The sequence below is a fragment of the Phodopus roborovskii genome, unplaced genomic scaffold (assembly GCF_943737965.1).
Source record: "Phodopus roborovskii unplaced genomic scaffold, PHOROB, whole genome shotgun sequence".
Taxonomy (NCBI): domain Eukaryota; kingdom Metazoa; phylum Chordata; class Mammalia; order Rodentia; family Cricetidae; genus Phodopus; species Phodopus roborovskii.
Window position 1 is genome coordinate 3485889 of NW_026126482.1, and position 23996 is coordinate 3509884.

General features: G+C 44.9%; 1 protein-coding gene across 3 annotated transcripts in view; it reads left to right on the top strand.

Annotated features, from left to right (window-relative positions):
* Positions 1-23652, top strand: part of Tut7 (terminal uridylyl transferase 7) — a 53796-nt gene extending 30144 nt beyond the window's left edge. The window contains exons 15-29 of one of the 3 annotated variants that reach the window (XM_051194142.1): positions 213-299; positions 1087-1187; positions 3232-3289; positions 5796-5899; positions 7011-7100; positions 7495-7608; positions 7745-7822; positions 8412-8589; positions 11303-11350; positions 11434-11525; positions 12491-12606; positions 13867-14192; positions 16323-16387; positions 16702-16765; positions 22677-23652. In XM_051194142.1, coding sequence (XP_051050099.1) covers positions 213-299; positions 1087-1187; positions 3232-3289; positions 5796-5899; positions 7011-7100; positions 7495-7608; positions 7745-7822; positions 8412-8589; positions 11303-11350; positions 11434-11525; positions 12491-12606; positions 13867-14192; positions 16323-16387; positions 16702-16765; positions 22677-22744 — 1589 coding nt within the window. In that variant the 3' untranslated portion in view covers positions 22745-23652. The remainder of the gene's footprint in view (positions 1-212; positions 300-1086; positions 1188-3231; positions 3290-5795; positions 5900-7010; positions 7101-7494; positions 7609-7744; positions 7823-8411; positions 8590-11302; positions 11351-11433; positions 11526-12490; positions 12607-13866; positions 14193-16322; positions 16388-16701; positions 16766-22676) is intronic. The other 2 variants (XM_051194144.1, XM_051194143.1) reach the window with 2 other exon arrangements.
* Positions 23653-23996: the final 344 nt, after the last annotated feature.

The window sequence follows — 23996 nt, forward strand, 5'->3', positions numbered from 1 at the left end:
CACACTGCTGGCATCGCGCCTGTGTCCCACAAGACTAGCTTGACAGATGCTGCTTTCTATTTGTTGGTTGCTAGCACTGTCTGCTAAGAAGGTATAAAAATCTAGTTTTTGAAGCTTGTAAGTTTTCTTTTTCTCAAAACTATTTTTTCAGTTTCAACTCCTTTTTTTTAAAACCACTTCCCTATTCATTATATCTCTTTGTTTTTAAACAGAGGATTTTTCTCCAACTCTTATAGAAGATCAGGCTCGTGAACATATCCGGCAGAATCTAGAGAGTTTCATAAGACAGGACTTTCCAGGTAAGTAACTTTATTACCCTTAGGAAAAGAAAGGAAATGAGAGACTGTGTGTATTTCAGGCACGTTAGCTTTAGCGGCACTGGGAGATCCATGTGGTGAGAGTTAAGATGAGTGTTGAGGTGGCTTATATATCGGGATGGGCTTTGGTCCACCACGTCTGGGTAACAGTGTAGGGTCACCCAGCACACATGAGCTGAGTCTGCTTCATTTACAGGAGCTAGAGAAGTGGTGTATTGATTAAGAGTGCGTCCTGTCCTTGCAGATATACTCGAGGGGATCTGACACCTCGGGCTCTGTGGGTATATGCACTGATGTGTGCAGACACAGAAGTGAGTCAGTATTTTAGAGCACATTGCAAGCACTGCTGTTCCATTATTAAATGGTCTGCATTTTTCCTTGAGACATTCTTCATTTTGGTATACAACAGTATTCACTAATCTCGTAGTTCATATACAGCACGTGTATTAAATCCAGGGAAGCAGTAAGAGTAAATGTGTAGTTAAAATGATGTTGGGCCTGGCAAGATGGCTCAACAGGAAATGACCTTGACGCCAAGCCTGATGACCTGAGTCCAGGACCCACATGGTGGGAGGAAAAACCGCTCCTGCACCTTGCCCTCTGCCCTCCCCACGTGCACACAGACACCGTTAATAAATAAATGTAATAAGAACATTTAAAGACATTAATTATGAGATTGGATAATTAGCAATTGGTATTTTGGATTCATTAAAACAACAATTAAATGTACTCAGGTAATGAGCTATTACTTGTCATCTGTCCCTAACAGGAACTAAATTGAGCTTGTTTGGCTCCTCCAAAAATGGATTTGGGTTCAAACAGAGTGACCTTGACGTCTGTATGACAATTAACGGACATGAGACTGCTGAGGTACGGTTGCCACGTGAACACACATGTGCTGTGAACATGTGGTTATCGCCGTCCTCACTGGCAGAATTGTGAGGCATCTGGAATGTGCCGGGGCATTCCACATGCAGTACACCACGAAGCACAGCCTGACACCTGCGTTGACCCGCTTGGAGGGGATGTGAAGAGTAGAAAGCTCTGTCTGGGCATGGGTGGTGCACACCTGTGATCCCAGCACCTGGGAGCCTGATGAAAGAGCCTTGCTAGATGTTCAAGGTCAGCCTGGGCTGCGTAGCGAGAGCCTGTCTCAAGGGAAAAGGGAGAGGAAACAGCACACACTGGCTAGGTGGCTTTGAGTGTGTTCAAGTGCACTGCACGTTACATTGGGTGCTGTGAAGCCGTGCCCATTGGCTTAGCCACTAGACCAGAACACACGCCCTCCCAGTTATCTGTGATGTTGGTTTGCTCATACATGGTGAGTATTTACTTTATAGTTCAGGACCTAGGTTTGAGACAGACTTGGTCTTACCAGTCCAAAGCATGCATTTTGGAAGATAAGTAATTACTTCTGTTCCCCTTGTTGCTCTGGGGAGCACTCTCTCTTGGGTGGTTTGGATCCTGTGTGTGCAAGTGCACGCCTTATGCTGAAGTGCAGCTTAGAGCCCAGTTCGTTGGTGGTGTTTTGATTTTTTTTTTTTTTTTTAACCCCTTCTTGAAGATGGGGTCTGCTGTATAGTCCAGGCCAGTCTAGAACTCCTGATCTTCCTGCCTCGGCCTCTGAACCCTGTGTTTATGGCCTGTGCCCTTGGGCCTCAGCCTATTTTCAGACCTTTATTAGCATAATGCCACACCCAGTGCTGTGTGTGTTCTCTATAGCTGCTCTCACTCTCTGATGACAGTAAGTCTGAGAAGAGCCTCATGCTTGCCATGTGCTGAGTCACACCTGTCACTAAGGGACCCACCCTTTTTGGGAATGAGGATGTTAGATGTACCTGGAATTTGGTGAATGGTGTGATGGGATTAGGGATGCCGTATGGCATGACCCACTGTGTCTCCTCAAGGTCAGTTCTCAGTGGTGTGGGTTAAAAACTTCTAAAGTGAAATTCTGAATGTGCTGTAGGGTCTACGTAACCATCACAAGGACTTACGCAGATGGATCACACACACCTGTTTACGTGCCAAGGCACAGTGGGATGTGCTTGACTCCCAAAACTTGGGAGTCACGGGCAAGAGGGCCTTGAATCTGAGGCCAGCCTGGGCTGCACAGAGACTTGGTCTGGACAACAGCAAAAACATGAAGAACAACTTGGCCAAAATACTCTTCCGAATTACTGTGTGACTTTAGTTTTGGCTAGTCCCACAGGGAAATGGCCGAGTTGGGTTACTTTCCACAGCAAGCCATCAATTCTAACTAAACTGTGCAGATCTGCCTAGCACAATTGAGACAGTCAAGTATAGAAGCCCGCCCACATGTCCGTATTTAGGGTATTCTTCCAAATGATTTGGTTCTCATGACTCAAGACCTTTTCGCAAGCTCTGATTTTAGCTTTTACTACGTGTTTCGAGGTTTACATATCTTTAGGGTGTTTTGTCTATATTGTAACTGACACTCCGCTGAAAGGGACATAGAAACCTGTGAAATTGGGCTTGAAGAGACAGCCCTGCAGGTTAAAGTGCTGCAGTGTGGATCCGAGCAGGCTCTCTTTCACACATGTAACAGGTGCCCCGACATACTCAGTCACACACACCCACACGTAGACATGAGAAGAAAAATGGCTGACGTGAACCTCAGCATCTGTGAAGGTGACAGAGCTGTCACAGTGTAGAACCTCCTGCTTTGGGTCTGACCCAGAGTCTCACCAGCCAGACGAGCTCACTCTAGTCCTGCATCTCACTAAGTCACCCAGGCTGGCTTTGAACTTACTGTGCGGCCCAGACAGCCCTTTAATTGTTGACTGTCTTCTCTCAGTCTCCCGAGTAGCTAAGATGACAGGTGTGTGCCAACAGGCCCAGATGGTTTTCTGATTTAGCTTCCTTCCCCCCCCCCCCTCTTGTGCCTTTGCTGCAGGGGTTGGACTGCGTAAGGACTATTGAGGAGCTGGCAAGAGTCCTCAGAAAGCATTCAGGTACCTCTTTACATTTCCTTAAAAGTACTCTTTACTTTATATATAATTCATGCCAGTGAGGAAGTATGCCTTCTCATTTATAAATACATGTAATATGCATGTAATATTGGTGTCATTAAAATGTTCTGCAGTCTGTTATGGAAGAGAATTGGTAGTAGTGCCTGTGTGGTCAGTGCTGGCTGTTTTGTTTCTGTGAGATGTAAGTCAGGTTTCCTCGTGTGTGAATGCAGCTGTAGACATTGCTGAGAGGGTGGAGAGCACACAGATCTGGTAAAGTGTGTTGGCATCCCTTCTTACAACACACTGAGCCATACGCAGGATGCTTAGCATGGCTTGATCCGTCCTCGCTGCAGATCCAGGGGGCTCATCTAGGTAGTTGCTGAGGTATTTGGAGCTATATAGTGTATAGGTCCTGCAAATGGACCAAAATAGTGAAAATGCATGTCTGTTGCTGGTGGGGGGGGGGTGTAGAGTCTGGGGCCTTGCTCGTCAAAGACAAGCACTCTACCACTGAAGTCCAATCCTAGCTCTGACTTAAACATGTAACACAGGCTAGCCTCAATCTCACTCTGTGCCTTCAGTTTCTGGGATGATGGATCTGTGCCATCATGCCCGCTATGCAGCCTTAAACACATTAATTTCTTAAACTTGAGTTCTGAGAAAAAAGGTGAAGGTGAGCAACATGGCCCCTGTTCTTGTGGGCACACGCATGCACACGCACGCACACGCACACACACGCGCATAGTGGTATAATTTCCTTTGTATATTGAGAAGATAGTTTCCTCTAGTAAGAGTCCATCTCTAAAGTTATGTTTTGTTTGGATTCTCAGATTATGCAAAGAAACTGAAGTTCCTAGATTTGGGAGTCTTTAGCGCTTAGGACTGAGCTGGACTCTGACACTATACCTCATCCTTGCTTGCCCTGGGTCTTTCTCTGGACCACTAGGCTGGGATAGACAGCCCTTGTCCTAAGCATCCTCAGTGTAGAGTTCAGAAGACAAACTGTGTCCACTGGTTATTTTTAGGATGGAAATTGTTGTGTGGTCACTTAGAAAATCATGTGACAGAAGTAGAATGTGGAGAATGTATTAGAAACTGGGGGGGAGGGTCCACTCCTCCACTCACGATGCCTGCTACATAATTACAAGTGCTGGATATTTAAGGACAGCAGGAAAGTTAAAGGACCGGAGTCTCTCCTCTGGTGGTGTTTGGGGGAGCTGAAGTTGGGCATAAACCCTTATTGCAGTGGGTAGAAACAGAAGCCTTTGGAATTATAAAAGGAGGGAGGGTCCTGTGCAGAGGTGAGTCTCAGAGGACAAGTTTGTGAGTATCAAAAGACTTCCCCCTGGCTCTGTGCTGGCATGTGAATTCAGGTTCGTTTGTTGTGGTTTGGTTTGGTTTTTGTTTCTTTGTTTTTACATTGCCATTCCACTGCCTCTATCTGCTCTTACTCTAAATCCCTCCTAGACTTGAGCACTGACATCTGTGCAGTCAGCAAAATAGGAAAATGACTGCTAGCCTAATCTGTGCAGAGGCCAGTGAAGTTGGAGTTGTTCGGGCTTTAATCCGAGACCCTGTTCCACAGCTTATTGCTTGCATGTTCCTGCAGGATGTCTGTGGTCTCTGCTCTCCCTTACGCGAGGTGAAGCTGAAAGCCTGGTAGTGGAGGGTCCCCTGCGTACCCCCATTACATGTAGACCCACAGGAATTAAGAACAGTCTTCTTGTTCACATATAGGCAATCTGAAGCATGCATTCCTTTCCTTCATCTTTGCATTCTCAGGCCACCATGACATCAGGAGTGGCCCACGCTGCTTCTATCCCTGTGCCAGAAACATGGTTCAACTCCGGGTCCACGGTTCCCCGGTACTTACACCAGCTTCTTTGTCCTCAAGGATAATTCTTTTCAGCTTTTCTCCTGGTTCTTATAACACATTTTTTCTTCCCCTCAAGTCCATTTTCCAGCCTGCATAGTGTCATGTAAGGGCCCTGAAGCCTTTCTGTGACATTTTCCTTGCCAGGTAAATGCCCTCCACTGGCACTACTCCAGCATGTTCAGAGTAGCTCAGGCAGTGTCCTCGCCCTCCGCAGGCCGTTCCTTCCTCTTCCATCCATTGTTCTAGCTCTGTGGTGAGCATTGTGCCAAGCGTTGGTGTGATGGCTCCATGGGCCATTGGTCAAGGGGAGGGCAGTGGAGCTCAGCGCGTGTGCCAGGTCCAGCCGTTCCATCCGTGCCCCGCCCCCTCACACGCTCACCTGCAGCTTTGCATGAGCAGTTGGTTTATGAGGACCGTGGGCCTTTTGAGCTTGTGATTCAACTATCAAACGTGTGTTGAATAGATCAGACTCTGCCAGCTGTCGTCCTGGTTACTTAATAGCAGGCAGTGTTGATTACTGGTACTGAGTACAATGAGACAGCTAAAGTTAGGCTCTGCTTATCGTGGGGCCTTAGCATAGAACCATCTCTGCCCGCTTGTTTGTTCAGTCATGTCTTCCTTCCCTCCTAGGGTTGAGGAACATCCTTCCCATCACAACAGCAAAGGTGCCCATTGTGAAGTTCTTCCATCTGAGGAGTGGTCTAGAGGTAGACATCAGCCTGTATAACACACTGGTAAGGTCTCGAGGGTTTGGCCAGCCTGTTAAGGGTCTCAAAAACTACCCTCCTATTTTGGCTCTTGAGTGCTTTTTTTCTTTTTTTAAAATCTTCCTGTTTGCTTGCTTCCTTACATCCGGTCTGTCCTCAGGGGCTGGGAGTGGGGGTTGCCGTGGTTGGCTGTGACCTGTGCAGCTCCTGGCTCCACCCGGCAAGTGCCTGGTGCTTCGGGCATTTTCTTTGGGAGTGGATGTCTCTTTAAAAATCAGTGAAATGAGGCATTTATTTTGCCCTTCTTACCCTGTCATTCCAGCTGCTCGGCCTTAGACCCACGTGACTGGGGCATCAGCCTTAGACCCACGTGACTGGGGCATCTCTCTGCCCTCGCTTTCCTTTCCCTCTCCGGGGAGTATTGGGTGCGTGGTGTATACCTTGTAGTGTCCTGAGGCTGGGACTGTGGAAAATTGAGTAGCTATTCATATCCACGGGGGCTAAGAGAGTAGCTCAGTGGAAGGGTATTTGCCTAGCATTCAGTCCCCACCCTTGTCAGTGAGTTGGTAAATATTTGCTCATCAGTTTAAGTATGAGAGTTTGTATGTGTGCGTGGGGGGGGGGGAGGAGAGAGAGATCATGCGCACATGAGCCCACGTAAAGGTTCATTTCAGATGAGGTCATAGCCGCAGGGTTGTCTGTCTCCCTGGCTTGAACTTGACTGCACTTTGGTTTGCGTTCTCCGCCCCTCCTTTTTGGTCTCACTTGCGATTGCTTCCAGATGTGAGGGCACAGCGTGAGAACATGCTACCCAGATGATGCCTCAGGGAAAGGGGTGGTGTTAGTTCTACTTAAAGAAAAACTCCTTACTGTATCTCTGCCTCCACCTCCCCTATGATGACAGGCTGTGTTACCGTACCTCATAACACGCTTGCTTATTTTAATGGCTTTTTTAATTTCTCAGACTAAAGATTTATTAATGAAATCAGAAGTTGCATGTATTTGTCATTATCTCTTAGATTAACACAGCTTATCTCAGAAAGAAAGGGAAAAAAGGCTCTCTAAAATGTGCTGTGGTGCCAACCTTTCTAGGTCCAAATGTTTTCAAAGCCTCATGGTGTCCTTTCCTTTTCAATAGGCTCTCCATAACACAAGACTCCTATCTGCATACTCAGCCATTGACCCCAGAGTGAAATATTTGTGCTACACCATGAAAGTGTTCACAAAGGTGGGTACACTCCTGCCTGTGGATTCTCGGGAAATTGTGAAATTGTTCTGTATTTGCAAACCTCTGAAAGCATAAGTTTGACACTACCACCCTATACACACCGTAGGTTGGCTTGGAACTTGCTATATAGAACAGGCTGGCCTTGAACTCACAGAGTGCCTCTGCCTACCAAGTGACAGGCTTAAAGGCAAGCACCACCACACCTGGCTTGATGTTTTAGTTTTTCATGATAGCCCTGCTGTGACTAACAGACACCACTCTCTTGAGTTCAGTTTGATTTAGGGTGGGTTGGTTGCTTTAGTTGACGTATTTTCATTTTCAAAAATGTGATTTTGTATTAGTTCCTCAAGTGAGTAGAAATGGTGGTCTTCACAGTGTTGTCTTCTTCCTCTAGATGTGTGACATCGGTGACGCGTCTCGAGGCAGCTTGTCATCCTATGCGTACACTCTTATGGTGCTATATTTCCTTCAGCAAAGATCTCCGCCTGTCATCCCTGTACTCCAAGAGGTACCCACAGGGGCCTGTGTCCCCTGCACAACTGGGCTGTCTCTGAGCCTCTCCTCTGCTAGTTTGCTGTAGCTCTGTAGTTAAGTTTTCAACTTCACCTAGACATCTATACTAATGCTTTTAAAATTAATTTCAGATATACAAAGGTGAAAAGAAACCAGAAATACTCGTTGATGGCTGGAATATTTACTTTTTTGATCAAATAGATGAATTGGTAAGTATTTTAAGGTAAAGATTTTTCTAAGCCTTGCCTAAAAGCTGTCCTGTTCTGTGCTGTAGACTACCATGGTGTAGAGTTGTCACATCTGTCTGTTGAGTGAAGACTGGCATTCACGAGTGTCCCTTTCCTTAACCTAAGTGTGTTTTTAGGCACTATACCTGGGGTTTTGTCTGTGTCAACTGGTTCTTGGTAGTAACACATCTTTGCAGCATGATTCTCTTTACTAAGACTTTGTGTAGATTTGCACTGAGTTCTGGGCTGCTGAGTACTCAGCTCCCAGGCTTCTTCACGGGGTTTCCCGCCATCTCTCTTGGATACCTCCAGCGGAGATAAATATGCTCATGGAAATGCTGCTTTAAAACATACAAGGCCAGCCTGACGTACAGAGAAAGTTCCAGGACAGCCAGGGTGACATAGTGAGACCCTGTCTCCAAAAAAAAAAAAATAAGTGAGAACTTACGCGATTACGTTTTTTGTGTTTATGAGCCAGTTGATTAGTTCAGGTTTTCCTCCTAGGTGCAGATGTATACTGCTGCTAACATTTTACGATGGAATGACATCTCATGTTCCCTTCTGTCTCTAGCCCACTTGTTGGCCAGAATATGGAAAAAATACAGAATCTGTTGGGCAGCTATGGTTGGGACTTCTCCGCTTCTATACAGAGGAGTTTGATTTTAAGGAGCATGTAATCAGCATCAGAAGAAGAAGTCTGCTTACGACGTTTAAGAAACAGTGGACCTCAAAATACATCGTTATTGAAGGTATGAATTAAGTCAAATTAGAAGTGATGTGTTGGCCTAGCTAATGTAAGGGGGTAATATGCAGAGCCTTTAAGTTGAACGCTAAGTCTAGACCATGAGAGCCCCACCCCACCCCGGGCTTTTCCAGCCAGATGGTTTTTGTGATCCCATTACCGAACTGCTACCCAGAGCTTGCGTGTAGCCCTCTCTGTTGTGACCTCAAATTCATCTTGAATAACTGGTATAACTGATGCCTCCAGGTCGGGTCTCATGAGTCCAGAAATTTTTATTCGGCAGAACCCAGGTGGGGGAAAAGGGCAGCGTAGACATGAGGCAGCTTCTAGACAGTGGGATGATTAAAGCCTAGAGAGAATTGGTTTTCTCATTCTTAAGTCTGTCGTGGATTTCTTTTGTTTTGTTTTTGGTCATGGGTGAGTGCGTGAAACTATTCAAAACTGAATGTGTGACGATAACTGTGGAATTAGTCCACAGCTTCCTATTTGAGAGCCTGTTGTAACTGTGTAGAGACTCATTGAATTGTATGGACTTGGGGTCTGATTAGTTTTGGTGTGTGATGTTTTTATGTATTTGCAAGGGTCTTTCTTATAAGAAAGTTTGATGGGAGATGTCATTCTGTAAATATGTTTCTCTTATTGGTTAATGAATAAAGTACTGTTGGCCAATAGGAAAGCAAGATAGGTGGGACTAGGTGACTAGGAGGAGAGAGGAAGTAGTAGGGAGGAGTCAATATGTAGAGACTTGACAGAACAGAGGTCAGGGCCCACTCTCCGGTAAGATAAGACCACGTGGAAATACTTAGAATAATAGAAATGGGTTAATATTTAAGACAGAGCTAGCCAATAAGAAACTAGTAACTGGCCAATAGAATTCTATCTAATTCAGCGTCTCTCTCTGTATTGTTTGGGACTGGCATGGCGGTGGGGCCAGGCTGGCAGGGGAGAAAAAAAGCCACTCGTAACAAAACTTAAAATAATTTAAAACTAAAATAAAACTTTACTGAAGGGTGGAGACTACCCTTAGAAATGAATTTTTAGGACCATTTCTTACTGTAACAGTTTTTCACTGCTGACCATAGGGAAAGGCTGCTTCTAGCTGGGCCTGGTGTTCAAATCCATGACTCCAGCACCTGAGAGACTGAGGCAGATGGATCAGGTCACCCTACTGAATTTAAGGGTCCATTTGAGCATTGATGTTTAGAGTTAGTTGTTCCTAACTGGTAGGTGTTCTTTTAAAAAGACAAAATGAAGGTTCAGTGTTTCAATGAGCTGGGAAGTACCTGAGGAAATGTCTTCTTGGTCTCATAGGAACCATTTTCTTATAATGCACTGGTGTCTAGATGTGCATGGACTTTATGATTACTTCATTTCTTTGGATAGTGTTGGATTCAGGGCTGTGAGCTCCAGTCTGGGCTGTGGGTGGAGCTTTAGCATTTTGGATGCTTCTGTCAAAGCAGAATCAGCGGGGAGGGGTCTTCTCCCATTACCATGTGTTTTGTTGTTGTTCACACACTAAGTGAGCTGAGAGTGTGATCTCAGCACTGAGAGGCAGAGACCCGTAACTCAGAGCTGCCCTGCTGCGGCTTCCCAAGCGCTGGAGCCTCAGGCGTGCACACCAGGCCTGCTCACAGTCTGCCACACACACACACACACACACACACACACCAACAAAAGAGAGCAAGACTGGTCTGACTGGGACGATAGTCTCATCACACTTATTACAAGCAGCAACGAAGGAAGGGTTTTGTGCCCCTCCTGATGGTAATGGTAATGTCTGATGTTCATCCCCCAGCTTGGTGCTTGCCCACCGGCCGCTTAGCTAGCAAAATCCTGATGCCTAGCTTCACTCCCCGTTTCCTTCTGTGCTGCTGTGCGTATGGGCCTTCATGTCGCTGTGGAGGGCTCAGAAAGAGGCACCGTGGCTTTTCCTTTGCTGTTTACAGAACTGTCTTGGACAGGAAGAAAGTGATACTTATCTTCATGATGACCAGGTCATTAGTAATGTGTACATAGTATTTTAAATCATCTATAAACTAACCCTTGGTTTAGTAGGAGTGCGTGACAGCGCTGTCTGATGGGACAGTTCCCTCACGGCTACGTCCGTCGTGCTCAGCTCCTTTCGGCAGCCCTCCCTTGCGTCTGCCTGTTCATGGTTCTCACGATTCAGTTGCGGGTCTTGACAAGTGTGTAACAAGCGCTTTGCACACTGATCCATCTCCCTGGCCATTGATAATCAATATTTACCTTCTCAGAGTCACTCTGTAGCTTGGATGGGTCTGGCTTGCATTATTCAGCCCAGGGGTGCCTCCAATTCCTGGTCTTCCTGCTTCTGCCTCCCATGTGCTGAGATTCTAGGCAGGAACTGCCGCTCCTGGTTGGTTTATTTATTTACATTGTGATTTCTAATATGAACACAAAATGGACATCATTAAGTCACCTGGGTAATGAGTCTTCCTCAGTATGTTTTCCAGAAGTATGTAACCTGTTTGTGTAACATGAAAGACTGTATGAACACTATAAAGATGACAGGATGCTCTTTTTTGAGTAAAGCTCTTGGGAAACCTTGCCTTATATTTAGCTTTGCCTGTTGCTTAGCTGTGCATAACTCTTACCAGTCAGCAAAGAGGCGGCACTTCTTACTGTATGGACCTGGGTTGTGGATGGATGGTGACCTCATGTCCTACTTGTTATCTTGTCTCTTTCATTCCCTCGCTCAGATCCCTTTGATTTGAACCACAATCTTGGTGCTGGATTATCAAGGAAAAGTAAGTTGCTTTTGTTGGTAAACTCCGTGCAATCTTCTGTTCCTGTGATGCATGCAATTGAATTCCTACTTTCTCCTTTACAGTGACAAATTTTATAATGAAAGCTTTTATCAATGGTAGAAGAGTATTTGGAATTCCAGTCAAAGGATTTCCAAAGGACTACCCTTCAAAAATGGTGAGTTTCTGTTAGAAATTCCAGAAAGCAACTGAGGTGCCCATTGTAACCACCCATAAATAGGCAATCATGGATGGTTCAGTAAAGCTGATTGACATATCATCTTTGCCTGTGTCCCTTTGTGGCGTGGTATTTGAAATGTCTGCAGTTATTTTGAAATATGTATTACTGACTGTGGCCCCCACTTGGCAATAGGTCTCTCCAAATCTATTTCTTCCTTTTGTCTAGAACTTTGTCCCCTTTGAACAACAGCTCCCCATTCCCTTCCTCCACCCAGGAAGACCGCTGCAGCTCCTACATGTGGGCGTGTAGGCGCTCTTAGCATAGCACCGTTGCGCTCCTGTCAGACTACTCTGGACATCTCCCGTGGCGCTTCTCATGCTCGTTCCAGAACAACTCCCCTGCACCGTGCACCGTCTGTTAAAATGAGCACTTTCTTCCATGAGTGTGCAGGCGGGATGCAGCGGCCCACAGACTCCTACAGCAGACACTGAAGTGGCCCTGCTCTTTCTTTTTGTTAAGAAGCTACATAAGAGCACCAGTACTGGCGTGTGGCTCTTTATTTTGCCTTAGCGTAGAATTTGCACGATGTAGATTATGTTTCTCGGTTCATTGCAGTTGATAGATTTGGGCCATTTTGTTTCTTGACACCTCTACATGGCCTTGTGTCCTCCTCTTATATTGTGAGTCTGTGTGCGTGCCTGCGTGCCTGAGTGCCTGTGCCTGCGTGCGTGTGTGCCTGCCTGTGTGTGTGTGTGTGTGCACGTGCGTGTGTATTGTCAGTTTCCCACAACTTAGGAAATTAAAGAAATAGGTTTATATCTGTCTATCATATATGCCTCTCGCTTTTAAGACCTTGTTTGGGATGAACAATACAAATACTAAATACCAACCTGTTCTCACACTGGCTATGTGGTGTGCTGTGGTCTTGTCCGCTGTTCTTTTACACAGCTCTGTTCTTGTAGGAATACTTTTTTGATCCAGATGTCCTAACTGAGGGAGAACTGGCTCCAAATGACAGGTGTTGCCGAATTTGTGGAAAAATCGGACACTTCATGAAGGACTGTCCCATGAGGAGAAAGTAAGCACATATTCAGAAGGAGTAGCCTTGTTTTTATCTCTTTGTTGTAGTGGTTTCTAAATGTGGGTCTGTCGATACAGGGGAAAATAAAGCCTCAAATGGAGCATTTTCAGATAATTATATATAGCTTCTAAAAAGTAAAAATGAAGTAATCACCTGCGGCTGCAGATGCAGATGCTGAGGGCTGGCTCATGTGAAGGTGGCCATCTTCCAGGCCAGGTGCTTGGCCCTGATTTGAGGCGTGGCTTTCTGTTTTAAGTTAGCATAGTCATTAATGATTACTTTCAGCAATCAAGTGCTTAGGCACCGTGCTGTCTCCGGATGGTGTTTGTGAGAGGCAAGAAATTCTTGGACCATAGTTTTCCTGACTGACGGTGGTGTTGGTGTTAACTGGGTAGTGCTATTCTTATTTCAAAATGCACTTTGGCAAAGTAGGACACAATCTGGAATTAAGGACTAGTGATCAGAAGAACAGAAAGAAATGATCTTGATACCTAGGTGCCATTTACCAGTACTCTATGCGCTTGGGAGGTTGAGGCAGGAGAATCCTGAGTTCAAGACCAGCCTCGGCTACCAAGGGAACATGAAGCCATCATAGGCTATGTCACATTCTCTCAAAAAATAAAATAAATGAAACTGAAGAGAGGGCTCAGTAGTTAAGAGCACTCACTGCTCATACAGAGGACCCGAGTTCCATTCTAGCACCTGCATCTGGTGTCTCATAACCACCTGTAACTCCAACTCCAGGGCCTCAGTCAGTGGACATTTACATATGTATGGTATACACACATATACATAAAATAAAATCATTTATTAAGGCAAACCTCGGAGGACATTTACATATGTGTGTTATGTGTGATACACACACATATACATAAAATAATTAAGGTAAACTTCTGTGGACATTTACATTTGTGTGGATGGTACACACACATATACATAAAATAAAATCATTAAGGTAAACCTCAAAACCATTGTTAAAATTTTTCTGTAAAGTTCAAGTTTTACAGTTCAGCTTTTCACTGCCTAGTGAAAGTAATAAATACATCAGAAAGGCTGATAAACACAAAACGTGATGATTCATCGCACAGGTCATCAAAGCAGGCATTGGCTCAAGAGTCTGCCGTGAGTGCCGGCTTCACAGCACTGTGACAGACAGGCTCTGTGCTCTCTGGTCCTGGTTATCTCTACGTTTGGACATAACTTGATATTGTTACGTTTCTGTAGATCCTTTTCCTATTAGTCTTTTATCTTCGATAGAGTGAGGCGACGGCGAGACCAGGAAGATACCCCAAACCAAAGATACTCTGAGAGTAAAGAAAAAAGGAGTAAAGAGGACAAAGAAACCCAGAACAAGTGTACAGAAAAGGAAGCGCCAGCAAAAGAAGATAAGCCCACACAGTGCGCAGCTTCAAAAGCAAAGCCATCGAGGGCGGCTGTCGACCCGGGGCGCGAGAAGATTCTCAGGACACCTGTGGAGAAATGGAAGAGACAAGACGACAAAGACTTAAGAGAAAAACGTTGTTTCATCTGTGGAAGAGAAGGACACATTAAAAAGGAATGTCCACAGTTCAGAGGCTCTCCAGGTACAGGCACCTCTCTGGAGACCTTGATGTCTGTGCTCAAGGGATGTTAACCTTTCAGAGTTTTTAACACTTTGTATTTGTTTTTTTAAGGAATCTATGTACTCAGCCAAGATCATGCTATAAGGGAATGACATCTCCCCTGACACACACCTTTAATGCTCACCCTCTGTATAACTTTCTTACTCCTTAGTCTTAGGAAAGGGTGAGGTTATCAGTGAAGTGGCAGTTTGCTCATCTCATCTCCAGTCCTTATAAGTGTAGTCTCAAAGTTACAGCAAGAGCCACCGTGTGCACTGCCTAGTCACTGGGAGGCAGCTTATCTCAAGATGCCACCATGCACCGATGAGCTGCTCACATTTTCGTTTGTATACTCTAAGCAGCTGCGTAGCAAAGGGAATAGAAGGCTGTGTAGAGAAATGTGGGCGGGTTTCATCTTTAGCCCTATTCAAATACCTTTCTGTAAGTGACCACAGATAGTCGTTCTTAGGATGAGGGGGGAAAACAGCCCACAGTTTGGAGTCACCCACAGATCTTCTGGAGCTACTTAAGAGGCTGCACAGAAGGCCACCTTAGTGCAGGAAAATGACACCAACCTGGACAACATAGTGTGACCCTGTCTTGAGCCTAAAATCAAACCACCCCCACATATTGAATCTTCATGTCGCCTGGGTGAAATTCAATGAGCGTAGACAAGGAACCCTAGAGGGTGATTGCTACTGTCCATTTGCTAAGCATGTTAATTAGGGCAGCTCTTCCCTCCAGACATCCTGAGTGCTGGGAGCTCTGACAAGCTCTTCCATGTTGATTCTCTCGGTGTTTAATCCTCAAACTTTTAGATGGCTTGCTTACTTGCTTATTTGTTTGTTTGTTTGTTTGTTTGTTTGTTTGGGTTTTGGAGACAGAAATTCACTATTATAGTCAAAGCCATCCTAGAATTTGCTATGTAGTCTCAGCTGACTTTAACTTAGAATCCCCCTGCCTCCTGAGGATGCCCAACTCATCCTTATTTATTTTTTAAGGGGCTTTATATAGAAAGAATTTGTTTTGACATTTTCTTTTAAGTAAGCTTAAATATTGATGATATTTAATGATACTGCTCCCTTGGCCTGAGTTGGCCTTGTTCTTCTAAGGAGGTTGGAACTTAACCCCAATATTTGCCTTGATTTCCCTTTATGAGAAGGAGATGTGATTTAAAGAAATTAAAATAATGACATGTTAACATTCAGTCAGCATGCTGCTGAGGATCAATTAGGCACTGTTTCAAAGTTAAGTATAGTTAAAGGTGACCTTACTTAGCTCAGACAACACCCTCCTTAAAACTAGTTGGAACTAGACAATATCGATATACTTTAACAGTTTTCTCATCTTGTACTCTGTATTGGTTAAAGACTCAAGCCTGTGTTTACAAACAGCATAAAGCAGATCTCTGTGGTCCCCTTCTCCTCTTCCTCCAGTGTAGTCTTCCTGCAACCATCCCCCCCCCAAATGTATTCCTTTGTCTAGTAACAAGCTTTAAGTTACTGACCAGTATATCTCAGAACAGTTTGAGTGGGGCCTAAGTAGATGGCTCAGTCAACAAAGTACTTGCACAAAAACCTGCGTTCTTTTCACAGTGTGAACATGAAAAGCAAGGTGTTGTAGTTGATGCTCTTAGCCCTGTGCTGGGGAGGCAGAAACAGGCAGATCCTTGGGCTCTCTAACCAGATAGCTTAGCTTAACTAAGGGAGTCCCAGCGAGACACCCTGCCCCCCAAACCAGAATGGACTGCTCTTGAATGAACTCAGATGCATACACACATACCCACACATGAGCATGTGCACATGCATACACACACACAAGTGTGAGAATGGCAGTTCTGGCAGCGTTAAGGAAAAGCCCTAGTCTAGATAGAGACCTATGTGTGTATACAGCTAATATCAGCAGCCAGCTAGAGTTTGACAAATGCTGCTCGGTGGTAAATAATTGGTGTCTCAGTCCCCAGAGTTCAGCCCTTCCCTGTCATTCCTTCATTCCTTCAGTGGACTGTGTGGAATTCCATCACATCAACAGGAATTTCTTAAAACATTTTGCAAACAGAGCTGTTGCTTTCTATTCAAAATAGGAACGAAAAGTGTGCCTTTCTTTCTGTAGGTTTGTGTAAGTCAGATTATGTGTCTGGATACCCTTCACCTAGCCCTTTGAGACCAGTTGCTCAGGTAAAAGCCAGCCCAAACCTGAAAAGGGAGCCCTGTTCACTGTGCCTGCGCACCACCCCACCCCACCCCCCAGGCTTCTGGAATGCTTGGTGCTGTGTGCTGGGCTTCCTGGCTGGCCTGGGTGCTTACTCCTTCTGTGCCCATGCACTATGTGGTGAGGCTTTTCTGGGCCCTGGTAGCAAGGGGCTTGCTGGATGACTAATGTGCACACATCTGCCACCCACTAGCCTAATCCCAGCACTTGGATACATTTTGAGGCTGTTTTTGTTACTTTTACCTTCAGCTTTTGTAAACCAGTCTATTTCATTTTTTAGGCAGTGCTTTTACATGAAGACAAAAAGAAACAAAAAACAACCATATTTTTGAGTCCCCAGTCAGGTATGTGGTTAGATATGTGTTGTTTTTCTTCTGTGAATACTTTACCACATGCCTTTTGAGATTCTTCTTTATCGTGTGGTTCTCGCAGAGGGATGTCAGAGCCTCTCAAGGGAATGCTTCCACCGTACACCCTTAATCTGGGTGTTCAGAGCCGGGTATTCGGGTAATCCCTCCTCCCCCCCCCCCGCCCCCGCCCTGCCCCGGGGTAGAACTGCTACCCTCAACCGTGGAACCCTTCCATGTGCACTTTGTGACTGCTGTGGAAATGCCATTGTCTTGCCCGTAGTGTAGTCTCCTTGTGGAGATTATCTGCCATATTCCAGAAGAAGGAAAGTCCCTCCACCGGAACCCTCCACTCTGCAGCCAGACATTACTTCGTTTATTTATCCTTTCGGTAAATGGCTATTGAGACTAACTGCAAAGCACCGCCTCCGCGCTAAATACACCCCAATGAGTAGCAAAGTGTCCTCCTCTACAGTCTTCTCAGGAGCAGACAAGCAGTCAGGGACAACCGTAGGGTGACAGGTGCTTTAAGCAGGGGAATTGCGAAAGGGTGCTGAGTATAGCAGTATCACCTCTAATAAAGCTTCATCTCAAGTCAGCCAAGTCACAGGAAGTGAGGGCTGCTCTTCAGCCCAAGACTGTGGAGGGATGCTAAAGAGAACACGGTGGACTACCAGGGCAAGAAGGGCTTTTCCTGGTGTCTCAGGTGTTCTTCTGAGTCTTGAAAAAGACAGGACAGAATTGAGGTAGAGGAAAAGAAAATTACTCTTTCAGCATTATTACAGGAGATAACAAAGCCAGAGTCCTGGTCAGTAGATAACCTGAGTAGCTTTGCCTCATCAGTCCATCCTGGTCCCTTTACCTCTTTACACTTAAGGAGGCTGAAGGAGGGAGTTAAGAACCAAGAGCATGCACAGTCAGTCCTTTTATGTTCTTGCATTTTTTATTAAAGAAGGGGGGGTGTTTGTCCCAGCTAGTTCTGCAATCCATTTCTATTAATCTCAGTATTTCCGTGTGGTCTCATCTTACCAGAGAAGGGTCTGGTGCATCCTGTCCTCCCGGTCTCCACATGGCGAGTCCTCTCTGCCTGCTCTTCCCAGAATCCAACGCTTCTCCTAGTCCTGCCTTATTGGCCAACAGTGTTTTGTTCATTAACCAATAAGGGAAACCTATACACAGAAGGCCACCCCCTCAGTCTTTTATGTATATGAGTGTTGTGCCTGCATATGCCTTGTTTGTGCATGGTGCCTGTGGAGGCCAGAAGATGCCGAATCCCCTGCAACTAGAGTTACAGACAGTTCTAGGCTACCTTGTGAATGCTGGGAATTAAACCTGGTCTCCTGCTGGAGCAGCAAATGCTCTTAATGCTGAGCCATCTCTAGAAAATGAAATTTTTAAAGATGGCACATAACTTTTACTACAGCAGTGTGTCAGTTAGCAGTAATCTCTTTTATGCATTAGACTCTGTCACAGTGTGGGTATGTAAGAACGAGCTCAGGACCTGTAGAACAGTTAACTGCAATTTCAGACATCCACTGAGGAGTCTTGGAATGGCATCCTAATGCTAGGAACAAAGTATTGACTTTTTTAGCTTGGAGAAACCGTGGTAGAACATGAAGTCGTAGCCGAGCTCAGACCATGACAGATTCCCTGGCTCCTCAGAAGCATGAGCTGTCTGTCTGTCCTGGTCTTCCCAGCCTCTTCTGTTAAGGCAAGAACAGTGACCACACTCTGGGAAAGTTGATGCTGTGGGCTAAGAATGTCTATTTGTCTCCACTATGAATGCTGTTACTGAGTTAATGTATTTGACTCAAGTTTTTTGTCTTTTGGTTTTTCGGTTTTTTTGTTTTCAGTACCAAGAGGTGTTATCTCAAACATTTGTAATTATTTTACTTTTTCTTTAGAGACTGAGAGAACAGTGAAATCATTTCAGATCCTCTTTTTTTTTTTTTTTTTTTTTAAATTCAGTATCTCATGTGGCCAAGACTGGCTTTAACTTTATTGTGTGGCTGAGGGTAAGCTATGCCAGTCAACACTTCATGTGTGGTAGAAAAGCAGTCTGCTCTCTGTGTGACATCCCCAGCCATGGTGACAGATAGGCAAAGGGCGCTTGATAGAGCAGAGTTGCAGTAGTTCTCAGGAAGATCAGTGATTGTTCTCATGAGACACACCACTTCAGAATACTTTGTGTGGGTTCCTCCAGGTCCACCACACAGAAGTGGGAGAGGAGAGGAGTGGCGGCACCCAGGGGTCAAGCTGATGGTGGGCGGGGAGAGGAAATGGGCCGACTCCCAAACCCCAGCATTCTGGAAGGGCATGGACCTCAGACGCCACCAGTTAGTTAAAGGGATATTTTTCCTCATAGATCTGGGAATTTGAAAATCACAGCTGTACCATGTGTAAACAGACCAAAAGAATGTTATTTGACCCTGAACAGATACTCCCAAAACATTTTACATTGTTAAAATACTGATATTCCTGATGCCAGGCTTATACAGGAGCACAGAGCATAAGCATCCGTTGTGTAGTTTGTCACATAGATATGGTTTCCCTTTATTTGGGGGATGCCGCGTGTCCTACACACACCCGAGGTCTCAGCTATAAGCTAGGAGGCTAATGGCTGGCTGCTAAGGCTGCTAAGGAGCCTGTGTCAAACCCCAGAGCAGCTGTGTGTGTGAGTCAGAGAGAAGGTTCCTAGTGGTGGGTTTCCCTGGTTTTATTCCCCCACTGTCCCCAAGTCTACACAGATCAGCATTGCTCAACTTACACGTTTACATGTCTTTTTTGTTTTTGCTTTGTTTTGTATTTGAGACAGAGTTTCTCTGTATTGATTTGGGACCTGACCTGGAACTAGCTCTGTAGACCAGGATGGCCTCAAACTCAGAGATCCTCCTGCCCCTGCCTCCCAAGTGAAGTTTACATGTTTTAAAAGTGGAATTTTAGTATAATTTTGCAAGTGTTAAAACAGTAGAAGAAAACTGCAGATGTTGGTTATATGTCTAGAAATGGCATGGCCAACTGGCATTTATTTAGTTACAAACTGAGACCCACGTGTAGTTTGCTTGCTGAGCCAGCACATGCTGATGGACAGCCTGTGCGCTTACCCTTTGACTCTGTTGGTCTTGGGAAACAGACAAGTTTCTGCTTCACATGTCATGTCTCGGCAAATGCTGTTATTTTAAATTGTGAAGACCACTTGCGGGGCTGGGGATGGTACAGTGAGTAAAATGCTTGCGTTCAAATATGAGGACCAGAGTTTGGATCCTAGGTAAATGCTAGGTGGGTATGGCAGCCTGCTTGTAATCCATCACATGAGAGGTAGAGAGGGAGGGAAACCCCAGAGCAGGCTGGAGAGCTAAGTAACCCTGCCTCAGTGTGTAAGGAGAAAAACCATGAGGGAGGCGCTCATTGTCAGCTTGTCTCCATATGTGGACACACACACACAGTGTGTCCAAACCTGTGAACATAGGTAAACATGAAATTATCATACACGTGGGGGTAAGGCAACACAGAGTTTGTTTGTTTCCATTGGGCTTTAAAATCCTGGTCAGTGATAAAGTTACTTTATGAATATAAATTAACATGAAGGAGGAAAGATAACTATCAGTCTCTTAAAGTAGCTCTAAATTTTAAAGCTTCAGGCCATGGAATTAAAATGGAATATAAGAAAGGCTTGTGGTAGGTTGTTCTTTATATATATATCTCTTGCAGACGTCTTGTATGAATATATTATTCATCAACTGACTATCTTGACGTACTTGACTACAACAAAAACATTTATAAATTAGATTTTAAAACATTTTATTAAATCTCAAGCTATAAAAATTCCTCTATTCTTTTTTATTTTGACTGTGCAAATGGTCAAAATCCTATAAAATTTGATAAAGAGGTACATTTTATGCACTTAATTGACTAAAAACAACTTACAATAATGAGATAGGATACTTCCTCTTACCTTTGAATAAGGATTACTTGTGTGTGCGTGTGTGTGTGTGTGTGTGTGTGTGTGTGTGTGTGTGTGTGTGCGCGCGTGTGTGTGTGTAGGTGTAGTATTCCTTATGTCTTTGGAGTGTAAACACTGAGAAATTCCAGTAGTCTTCACGTCAGCAAATGAGAAGTAATAAAAACACTTAGGAGCACTGGTCCGCCGCCTTCCTGACGCTGCCTGTGACCCTTTTAATGCGGTCACCAAAGTTGTTGTGATCCCCAGCCATAGACTTGTTTTGTTGCTACTTCATAACTCATTTTGCTACTGTATGAATCATATAGGTATCTGTGTTTTCTGATGGTCTTAGTTGACTCCTGTGAAAGGGTTGTTTGGATACCCCACTACCACCAAGGGGTAGGGATGCACAGGTTGAAAACCACTGTGTAAGAGGTTAGCAAAAGTTTTCTTCCTGGCTTTCTGAAACAGGGTTTCTCTGTGTGGCCCTGGCTGTCCTGAAACTCACTCTGAAGACCAGGCTGGCCTCGAACTCAAGAATTCTACCTGCCCCTGCCTTCTATTGCTGTGATTAAAGGTGAACGCCACTACCACAGGCAGAAGATAGACTTTTTACAGCAGTGCCTGCCACTCACTTACCTAAATTCACTGTCAATGATGTGACCCAAAATTGAATAACGGCATGTCATAGAAAATTGTTTTTAAGGATTACTTACATATCATTTGAAATTTTTCAAAAGTTTAAAAAAAAAAAAAATGGGATTTAGACATTCACATTGCCACAGTTGTCAGCATTTTGTTCGCTTCCCCCGTTGCCCCGAGAGCCATGAGAAGTTGGACAGGAAGCGTGGTCACAGTCCTGTCCACAGCATTGAGCTCATTGTAGGAACGGTGTGCAAAGCTATGTCTTAAGAGACGGTCTCACTTCCATCTTCAAGAAGTGTGTGTAAACTGCAGTAGAGCCAGTGTTTAAGGTGGGCTCCCTTAAGGTAAGCCTGCCTTACAAACACACCCAAGGTGTTTCTCCCGAGAGCTTCTAAACCCTGTCAAGTTGACAGTGGGGGTAAAGGGTAAGCACCACAGAGGTGTGTCATCTTTATAAATTGATTTTTCTATAGGAAAACTGTCCGTGCCTTTGAAAATAAGCATTACTACTTGTACTTTGACTTTCTTTGAATGACATTCTGCAATCCATTTAGAAATGAGTGACGGGGGGGGGGGGGACAACTTCCTTCTACGATTCAAAAATTATGTATTTGAGCAAGATGTGGTAGTGACATAGTTCTTTAATCTCAGCACTCAGAGGCAGCCAGATCTCCCTGAGTTCCAGGCCATCACAAAAACAAACCAAAGTAAAAGTAGTTGGCATGATACCAGTCACTAAATACTTTGTACTCTCTCTGGTTTGAATAGAGCCCTCATTATATAGTAGTAGTTGTGCAGGTCCTCTGGAGTTCTCGCTTTCTAGCCTAGTTCACATATGTGTTCAGACTCCTGTTGTAAGGCGTGGCTTGCTGCGATGCTAATGAGTTCTCATTCCTGTCCTTCACCTCTAAGTACAGTGCATTTTATTTTCTCCTATGTCCATAAGGTATTACTAGACTTCTGAAAGGTAATGGTGGGAGATTCTAACTCTGGCCAAAGAACTCTCTGCCATCTGTTTGGTTGCAGACGAAAAGAATGACTTTTGTAAGGAAGTCTCAAAGCATTGGTGCCCTCCAGCCTCAGCACCCGCCTGGGAACACAGCCTGCAGCTGCATAAACAGCCTCCCTGCAGGACTTGCCAGCGCTGTGTAATGCCTGCCTGTGCACTTACCTGTTCCTTTCTAGCTTACCCACTTGACCCACGACAAGTACCCTTCCTAGTGGGACACACCTCCGTGAGCGAGTGACTGACAGTAACTGTTTTATGACTTTGACCAAGTAAGGCCATGTTCTTATGTCGGAATTTGTTTTCCCTCCTAGGTAGCCTTTCCAGTAAATATATGACTCAGGGGAAAGCCTCAGTGAGGAGGACCCAGCAAGAATCATGAGGGAAGGAAACGCAGCCCTGGAAATGGCCACTCAGGCTTCCCTATCCACTTGGAAAATTAGGTTCACTTCACAGATCCGGCTTCAACGGAACAGTTGAGGGAGATGTCGGAATTTTTAAAATTTTAATGAAATTGTTAATGAGGAAAAGTAAGATTTTAATACAGTCAACATCAATCCCCACAGATTGGAAGAATTTAAAAGAAAGCCATGATGTATTTAAACCAACTTAAAAGAAACAAGTGTAACTGTGGGCCAGTATTCCGTGACAACGGTGTCTTGGTTTTTTAATTCTTTCAAAGCACACTAAAAACAGTGTGCTGCTCACGGAGGAATTAACCCTTCTTCACCTCTGCATCCCTTTCTGATTTTCAAGAGGGGATTCTGTGTGTTGCCGGACCCTGGTGTGGACACACATCAGACACTTGTGGACTGTGGTGCTGTACCTTCACCGAGCATTCTCCATGGTTCTTTGTAGAAGTGGGAGCACAGAATGCAGGCACCTGTGGATGTGTGCCTCTGCGGCCTACAGCACCATTGACAGACACACCTCTGGGGCTCCCTTCTCTAAATGACAGAAGTGTTGTGCTCATAAAAATGAAGTCATGAAAACAAGTAGTCCTATTTGCTGGCTTAAAGAAAATTTCAAGGGGGAAATGAGAGAATAAAAGTGCTTTTTACTTTTTATGATACTTGGAAATTAGGGTGGAGAGCTCTTACACACCTCTGAAGATCAAAGAGGCCGTTGTTGTCTGCCACTCACAAGCTTGATTGGCGTCCTTCTGGATCTGACTGGAGCCATTTCTGAACTGTTTCTCAACTTCACAAGCCTTTCTGAAATAGTACATAGTCAGAACTATGCCTCGGTTTATTTATCATTTTAAAATAAAATCGAACTTTCAACCTGTAACTTTATCCACATTATTTTCTTATAAAAGAAGCCTCATTAGAAAAATCAGTCAAGGATCTGGGACAGGACAAATGTCCCTAATCTTGATGCCTATGAGGTGCCCCTTTGACATGTACTAGCTGTGTGCTGGGTCTGAGCTGCAGGAGATGGGGCCTGAGAGCTTGCCCAGGACATTCCTAGAAATGGGAGGTCTTGGGCCACGCATGTATGTGCACTTCTGCTGCTATTCTAGCCACACAAAGTCTTGGAGAATTTGGGAATCATGCTAAATAAAAATGGGACCAATGACTGCTCAGCTGCTGCTCCTCTTCTCTGGCTGTGAAATGGCAGCATGCCACACCTTC